Genomic DNA, 9,119 nt, shown 5'->3' on the forward strand with positions numbered 1-9,119 from the left:
TAGTCCTTTCTCTGCGGCCATGCTGGAGCACCGCCGTAAGTCGAAAAAATCGATCCCAGGATTTATTCTTTTGTAAGCCTAGTACTTATTCTATTGTGTCTCTTTGGCCCAAGCGTTAAGTTACGGGTACGTAAACATACCAACATCGGTTATCAAGCGATGGTGGGTGAGACAGACATACATACACATACACCCCACACACACACGTACACCACCACCCCCCACACACACACAAATATGACGGGCTTCTTTCAGTTTCTATCTGACAAATCCACTCACAAGGCTTTGGTCAACCCGAGGCTATAGCAGAAGACACTTGCCCGAGGCGTAGGAGTAGTAAGTAGCTTGCGTACCAACCACACGGTTCCAGGTTCTGTCCAACTGTGTGGCACCTTGGCCATGTGTGTTCTACTATAACCTCGGGCCGACCAAAGCTTTGTGAGTGGATTTGGTAGACGGAAACTGAAAGAAGCTCGTCGTATATATATACATATATATTTATATATGTATGTGTTTGTGTATATGTTTGTGTCTGTGTTTGTCCCCCAACATCGCTTGACAACCGATGGTGGTGTGTTTACGTCCCCGTAACTTAGCGGTTCGGCAAAAGAGACCGATAGAATAAGTACTAGGCCTACAAAGAATAAGTCCTGGGGCCGATTTGCTCGACTAAAGGCGGTGCTCCTGCATGGCCGCAGTCAAATGACTGAAACAAGTAAAAGAGTAAAAGAGTAAGGTGCCACGCGGTGGGACTGAACCCGCGCACACATAAAATGTGTTTGTCTGTCTGTTTATGTCTGTGTGTGTCTGTGTTTCTGTGCGTATGTGTGTGTGTGTGTGTGTGTCTGTGTGCGTTCGTGTGTCTGACATTCATGTCACGCTTTAAATATATTTTTTTAATTAATTGATTTTCCTCAATATTCTCTTGAGGTAAGACAGCGAGCTGGCAGAATCGTTAGCACTTTGGCTAAAATGCAGGATGCTATTTCTTTCGCTTTTTACGCCGTGAGTTCAAATTCCGCCGAGGTCGACTTTATCTTTCATTCCGAAATCGAGGAAATACAATACTAGCCGAGCACCGCGCTTAAAGTAATCGACGGGCACCTTCTTCTAAAAAAAATTCAGTCTTGTACCTACGATAGAAAAGATTATTCAGGTGCAGCTCTGTGAAGGCACGTGGTCAGGTGGTTACGATGTTGAACTCATGATGCGTAAATAGGGGTTTCGATTCCCGGACCAGGCAGTGCATTATTTTCTTGCGCAAAATACTTCATTTCCTGTTGTTCCAGTCCACACGGTTGTGTAAATAAGTTCGAGCAAAATCTGAGAAGTTCACCCTGCGAAGGACCGGCGTTCCGCTGAGGTTGGAGCGTCATAATCACAGACACTCATAAACTATGGAACCTCGACTAAGGTCTAGCATTTCGAGTTCTAGGATATACATCAGTCCTCAGCCGATCAATCCTCAGCAGATCAGTCATTTCAGATGCTTACATATCTGTCTCTCCATATACCGTGCATTCTATTATTAAAACAATCTCGGTTAATTAAAAACGATGTGATGCGATTTAATGGTGATCTAGCTGCTATTTCGAGGTCAACTGCCACATTTATTAGATTCTATTGATTAACAAGTAAATCTTGATGGAATAATTATTACGCGACTAAAATCTCTCTTGTCGTTACTAACTCATCTATATTGTTGTTTGTTGCATTTTGGAAGGGTCACTTTGCCAATAAATTCACAAGCACTGATTAATGTTCAGTTCTCTCTAAAAACAAAATTCAAATGTAACACCTGCGATTTCCTTTATTTTTTATTTTTTGAGCAATTACACACGTTGTTTTGAGCCTGAGCTTGACCATGTGCACGGACTTCCCTCACGTTAAAGAGCTTCAGATACAGGCGTAACTTGATTTTTATGTGTTGCGTGCTATGGTTAGCTAAAGTCGGGAAAGACAAACCGCTTAGAGAAAAATCTTGGATAGAATCAAGACATTTGTTAGCGTGAGGGATGAGCTCTGCGAACAGCTGCTGCATGAAGCGATCACCATTCCTACATCTGTGCAAAAGACTCAAAATCCGGAGCAGGACTGAAAAACTACACATGTGCTGCTCATGTTTAAGAGAATAATCAAGCAATGGCGTTGCTCGAAATCGATTCGCAGCCATCATGTATGTATGTATGTATGTAGGTAGGTAGGTAGGTAGGTAGGTAGAACACTATGTGTGTGAGCATGCGTGTATTTCAGTTAGTATATTTCGCTTTTGTATCTATTACACTCAGATCTGTTTTCTCCTCTTCGATCTCGATCTCTCTCTCTCTTTCTCTCTCTCTCCATCATTCTGTCCTGCCTCTGTCAGAATGATTCCCATCCGAATACAAAAAACATACACCTGAACGCACACATAGAAACACACACACACACACACATGCACTCGTTCTCTCTCTCTCTCTTTCTCCCTATCTCTCGCCTTACCTCTTTCCCCCCTCTCTCTCCCCTTCTTTCCCTCACTATTTATCTTTCCCTCTCATACCTATTATACTCCTCCACCACACAGTCATTCACACACACCTACACGCACGCACACACTCATAGACCTGTGTGCGCACGCAGATACACACGCACACACACGTACACACTCACATGCACACACATATACACACACGTACACCTGCCCCCTCTCCCTTTCTTTCTGTCTCTCTTTCTCCCTCTCTATCTACCTATCTATCTATCTGTCATTCACTCTCGTATTTATTTTACTCCTCCACTCCGACCAAATCTATAAAAAAAATAAGCCACCTAAATACACACACACACAAGCACCTGCGTACTACCTTTTATTACTATTTTTTACCCCATTTTATATTCTGATCATATAATAGCATTTGAACCACTCCACTTTGTTGCTAATGTGGTATTGATGAAGGAATAATGGTTGGATTATAATCTTTAAAGTATTTCAAGAGTCTTTTACACAGAGAATAGCAAAGAAAGAAAAGCCAAGAAATATTGTTTAGTAAAATATAAATGAAAATAATAATCCGTCCCGTTGTTCTGTTGTGAAGAAGAATTCTTCTCTATAAAACCAAACAGATATTATCCTGCAATAATTATAAAACATATAAAACCATTCACCAATTTTTTTTTATTCTTCTTTTTTTTAGCTAAAAAAGATTAGCCAATTAGCAAGACTGACAAGAACACAGAAAGAATAAAAGAAAGAATTTTTGAAAAAAGAAAAAAGAAAAAGATGATAAGAAGCAACTTGTTTTGTGAGAATTCGTTTATTTTTCTATAAAGTCAAAAATCTCTTAAAAACCTTACCTTACTTTAAATACTCTTCATATTTCTTCATCTCTGTTACTGGTGGTGCTGCTGTTGTTCATGTTGTTACTGTTGTTGTTGTAGTGGTGGTGGTGGTGGTTGTTGTTGTAACTGTTTTAGGGTTGTCATAATCCATCCTTTCCTACTAGTTATCTTCATTTCACTGCTATTGCTGCTACTATTACTACTACGAAGACGACGACTACTAATTGTTGTTGTTGTTAGCTCGCTGGACGAAATGCTTAGCGGTATTTCGCCCCTCGTTACGTTCTGAGTTCAAATTCCGCCGAGGTCGGAATGTGACAATTTTTTAGAAGAGGGACTTAGTCGATCGTCAAAAATTTTCTTTAAACATTCTGAAGGATTTTCATGTTTAATAGAAAAAATATTCTATTTTCATTTCGGATCATATTTGAAGTAGATACTAATATTAAACATCTGAGAGTTTCTACACCGAAGGAGAATTTTTTAAGATATTTCCATTTTATTTTAGAGTTTGACTCAAAGACCAAGATGGTTTCTTGTTTTTCAGAACCGGTCCCTCAGGGAAATTACATTCAACATAGCAAACAAACAAACGTAAAAAAGTAAAAGACATTTTTGCAAACACACACACACACACATGACAGAAAATGGAAAAAATATTTCCACAAGAAGCCGTAGCATCGCAGACAACACGTTTGACATCAACAACAGGTGACATTAATGAAGTGGCTACAAGTTCTTCGTCAAATATAAAAAAGCGCAATCTTTCGTAAATCCATTTTTGAACAAAAAAAAGATGTCTTGAATATGGAAAATTTTTCTCTAACTAAAGCCTAGCAGCGTTTTGTCTCCAAGGCCGGCACCAGTTTATCACAATCCATCAAGCAACGCGCTAGAGGACAGTAATATCTGTGCTTTGTCAAGACCCCAGGGCTTTCCTTGTTTCATCCAAGAAAGAGTTAGAGCAAGTTTTGGCAGATATCTTATGTGACATCTGCTATATTTGAAGTAGAATGTCGTATGGCACCATATGTGTCATCTTTAAAACGAAGGACAGTGTTTGCTACGCATATTTTTCCACATTTCATCGCTTGGACAGAGCACCAATTTAGGGTCAAGACCGACACAGAGGACTTGAATCTAGAATGTCGTCAAGTCTTCACAGCTCACTACCAGTCGGGCAATACTCCAGATGGTTGCTCTACTTTGGCATTCTACAAAGAACTAGTGACGAGCAAAACAATGAAGTTCTCAAGGAAACTTTAGACGTTGGTAAAAACCAACTGGCTGGCGTATTCGGGAAGGCTTTTAAGTCAAGGCCTATTGATAATTTCCAGGAATCCCTGGCTTGATAGCGACACCGGTGAACATTGCCGGTTCGAGATAAACTCTAGTGGCATGGAAGTGCCGTCTGCTGGCCTTGTCTGAGATGCGCGCAAAGTGTTATCGATCTCATGGATATGTCATGACTGAGTGGTAAGAATAATGTTGCTACAATTGTGTTTTGCTTGTCTGGACTACATGAAACCATATACAGATAGTAGGATAGTGTTGTAGTATCCTGCTGGTTTGCAGTAGAGTTCTCAACTATTATAGATGCGTCCAGAACGAGTGGGATGTTGCTTACAAACCACATGGTTCCGGGTTCTGTCCAACTGCGTGGCACCTTGGGCAAGTGTCTTCTACTATAGCCTCGGGCAGACCAAAGCCTTGTGAGTGGATTTGGTAGATGGAAACTGAAAGAAGCTCGTCGTATATATTATGTATATATATATATGTGTGTGTGTGTATGTTTGTGTGTCTGTGTTTGTCCCCCCAACATCGCTTGACAACCGATGCTGGTGTGTTTACGTCCTCATAACTTAGCGGTTCGGCAAAAGAAACCGATATAATAAGTACTAGACTTACAAAGAATAAGTCCTGGGGTCGATTTGCTCGACTAAAGGTGGTGCTCCAGCATGGCCGCAGTCAAATGACTGAAACAAGTAAAAGAGTAAAAGAGTATTAGTTCTTTGAAATATGGATTTCTAATTTTTCGCACAAGGTTAATGTATTCCTAAAAACACTATACCTGAACAAAAAGTGGAAAACACGGCGTAATGGTCACAGCTGACAGATTATATCATAGAACTTCCCAATCAGTGTCGACCAGGGGTTAAACTATAACAGCGACGACCAGGGGTTAAACTATAACAGCGACGACGACGACAACAACTGAATGGAATCATTTTATTCATCTTAGCTTCTTTAATTTCAACAACTTGCTCTTTTCTGTATTAAAATATATTTTAGTGCATATATAGTTTTGTTAATAGAAAAAAAAAATTGAGCAATAATATTTTGGCACCTATAGACGATTAAACATAATTAAAAGTAATCAAACATGGCAAAATACGAATAATTCTTGCAATCAATGAGAAATATTGTCGAAACTGGTTTTTAGGATCTTGCAGACAGTACAGAAGTTACGGGTGATTGTCGCTTAATTCTGGCATCCATATTTTGTTGTTATCTTTGCGCTTCTTTTTCCGAATGTAGCTCTCTATTTCTTGCAGAGCCGTCTCAATGTCAGTCACTTTTCTGATTTCAAAAGGGTTTTCATAAAGTATTTCTATAAAACCTTCGCGTTCTATTATCGAACTGACAACCAATCGAAGACAAGCTTTTAAGTCAGTTTTCTTCATGATGTCTTCACCTGTTCGCAAATACAAAGAAATGATTTCAAAGAGTAGAACTAAAAGAGGAACTGACAAAAAAATATGGAGCAAAATGGATTCAGAGACAGATAATGAAGGAATAGAGAGCTGGATATCTCTCAAATTGTTGTCTTAGTTTATGTTGCCCAGGCACACCAGAAAGACCTAGTCAGGTGTCCTCTAAGACATTTTTCTCCACATCTAACACACGAAACTTTTAGCCTCACGTCCCTCTCATAGCTACGCTACAGAAGTGACGGAGAGAGAGAGAGAGAGAGAGCTACTATTGAAGACCCATAGAATAATAGTAACTGTATAATAATATATCATAATGATATATATTCTCCAATTTGAAGTGACATTTTATAAAAAATATTCACGTGCACACTGTGACACAATATGTTTTGCATCTGGTTCAGTATTTCAACAGATTATACAGAAACGTTATAAGTTTTCTGCCAGACAGAGTGTACATCTTTTTTATCTACTGGATAAGAAACTGCTTCTTCGACAACGGGTCAAAATATGTTAGTGTTGGTGATCACTTTGCCATTTAAGCTCCAGCTATATTGAGATACTAAGAGAAATTTTCGATTAACTCTGGATATAAAGCAATGTTTATAACAAGTATTTATCTTGGGTATATTTTTAGTGTGTTCTATAGAATTTTTGTTATTGCCTCGAAGATATATTGTCAAATAATTGCCATTAGGAGGATGTGATATAATATTGCTGCAGATGGATTAAGTTAGAGAATGAGTGTGATTAATTCTATTGTTCTAACTATTAAGTTAACGATGTTTTCAACGATACTGTAATTAGTTTTTACATGGTCTTTTTTTTTTAATTTGCGGTTGTTTGAGGTTTGGGGCAAAAATTTTTGTTGAAGACATCACATTGTTAGGAAATCTCTCGTAAATTTGGAATTAATACCGTACTAAAGAGGGTTGAGACATTATTTTTTTCTAATTTTTACTCGCCAGTGTATCATAACCTTGTATGAATAGTATATTTTCTTTGAATTCGCTATATTTTAATGCGTCATTATAGTCAGCTTTTGTGAAGCATACATACCGGAACCTGATTTACGTAAAAAGTATTTAAAATATGACAATGAAATAGCATTAATGATTAGTTATATTAGAATATCGACTTACTTAGTAAAGACCAGGCTTCATCTCCTTCAATTATGGGTCTTATCCAGCGTGATTTCTTCATTTCCGTTAACCCAGTTCCTTTCGGTGGATAAATTGTCCACAGTACTTCCATGATGTCCACTTTACTAAACACGTTCAAGTTCCTGGGGTCTTCTAAAATGGTTTGCATAAAAAAAAATAATAAAAAAACCAGATTCTGAATAGGAACCAAATACATAAACAATAAGGTGAGTCGCCACATCTAAGCGGCAGTTGAATGTTACTACTAGTTTAGCCCTAGGCAGATTCTCCACCAGCTGGTTTTTGTGGGGGAGGAGGGACAAACACACACACACACATATATATATATACATATATATATATATAAGACGATCTAACTTCAGTTTCCGGCCACCAAATCCACTCACACGGCTTTGGTCGGTCCGAGACTATAGTAGAAAACACTTGCCTAAGGTGCCACACAGTGGGCTTGAACCCGGAACCATGTGGCTGGGAAGCAAGCTTCTTGCCACACAGCTAGTGCAATAAATTGGCTATATTTCTACACTACGCAAAATGTTTTAATAATATCTTTTATACAATTCCTAAGAATATTTCATTTTAAATGTATGAGATGCCTTTAAGGATCGAAAGTATCCATAGAACAGCATTCTTGATTGATTCAAAAGGATCCACAGACAAAGATACGGTGGGGTTGAGAACCATTGATATATATAGGATCAAGGTTGACATGAGCTAAGCAACTACAAAATAACAACCCTTTCGTTCTTCACAAACAAAGGTCGATCAAAATCTTCCTCTCACCTGAATCATTTCTGCTTTTATTTGCAAACATATCCAACAACAGATCAGCCAGTTCTGCGATACTGTCGTAAGTTGACAACCGGAAATCATAAAGTGAATTTTTCACCACTAACTGACTATCTTCTGTTCTCACGTGTTCACCAATTCCTGTTGCGTTAAAAGAAAAAAAAAACGAGAAGCAAGAATTTGGTAATTGATTCGTAGTATAGATAACTATGTACAGCATCTAATCTTACCTTCATCTTCCTTTCAGATGAAACAGAATTATTTGGGGGAGATTTCGTTCTCATTCCTAGCAGTTTAAATCACAGTATTGCGGGTCGAATTTGCGGATCCCCATCTTTGCTAGGAGCAAAGCAGGGACCCGTTGGTAACGAATACACAGACACACCACACACATACACAAACACACGGAAAGAGTGAAAAGGATAAATCGATAGATAGATAGATAGATAGATAGATAGATAGATAGATAGATAGATAGACAAGCAGACAGAAAGGTGGAAAGACAGACAGACAAATGGGCGGGTGGGTAGAGACGCAGAGGACAGACAGATAGATAGATAGATAGATTGCTACATATATGTAGGTAGGTACGTACGTACGGACGTAGAGACGTAGGGAGGTATGAGGGAAAAAAGAAAAAACAGCTTAGACTGACGAACAAAAGTCCGATCTTTTCATCAGTTGTCAACGATTGTTTCGTTACTTACCTATAAGGTATATCTCTGTCCCCTCATGCCTAAGATTCGCTGACTCCAAATGAACTCTTCTACGGTGCAAGGCTTGACCACCGGTCAGTAATACACACGCTTTTTGACACCAAGGTCGGGTGTGTATCTAGAAGAAAACAGGCACAGATATAGCAGAGATGTATACTTATACACACACATCATAAAAACATACAGGTATATATATATATAAGAATTTAAGGAATGGAGCCATTCCTTAAATTCTTAAATATACTCAAATACCCAAAATTTCAAGGAGTTCCTGCCTTAAAAACAGGAACTAAACCACAGTTATTTTGTGTTCCTCGTTACATTGGTTTCTATTAACCCATTTATTCTATCAGAAGAATTTTTATTTATTAAGATAGAAGAAATACACATAATTATATATATATATATATATATATATATATATA

At 38.4% G+C, this 9,119-nt stretch overlaps 1 protein-coding gene across 1 annotated transcript in view; it reads right to left on the reverse strand.

Moving 5' to 3' along the window:
* Nucleotides 1-5,530: 5,530 nt before the first annotated feature.
* Nucleotides 5,531-9,119, reverse strand: part of LOC106880068 (uncharacterized) — a 4,918-nt gene continuing 1,329 nt past the window's right edge. The window contains exons 2-5 of the mRNA XM_014929876.2: nt 8,686-8,812; nt 7,973-8,119; nt 7,169-7,321; nt 5,531-6,010 (exon numbers count right to left, since the gene is read on the reverse strand). Of these exons, the coding sequence (XP_014785362.1) occupies nt 5,781-6,010; nt 7,169-7,321; nt 7,973-8,119; nt 8,686-8,812 (657 nt within the window). The 3' untranslated portion in view covers nt 5,531-5,780. The remainder of the gene's footprint in view (nt 6,011-7,168; nt 7,322-7,972; nt 8,120-8,685; nt 8,813-9,119) is intronic.

This window comes from Octopus bimaculoides, chromosome 21 (genome assembly GCF_001194135.2).
Source record: "Octopus bimaculoides isolate UCB-OBI-ISO-001 chromosome 21, ASM119413v2, whole genome shotgun sequence".
NCBI lineage: Eukaryota > Metazoa > Mollusca > Cephalopoda > Octopoda > Octopodidae > Octopus > Octopus bimaculoides.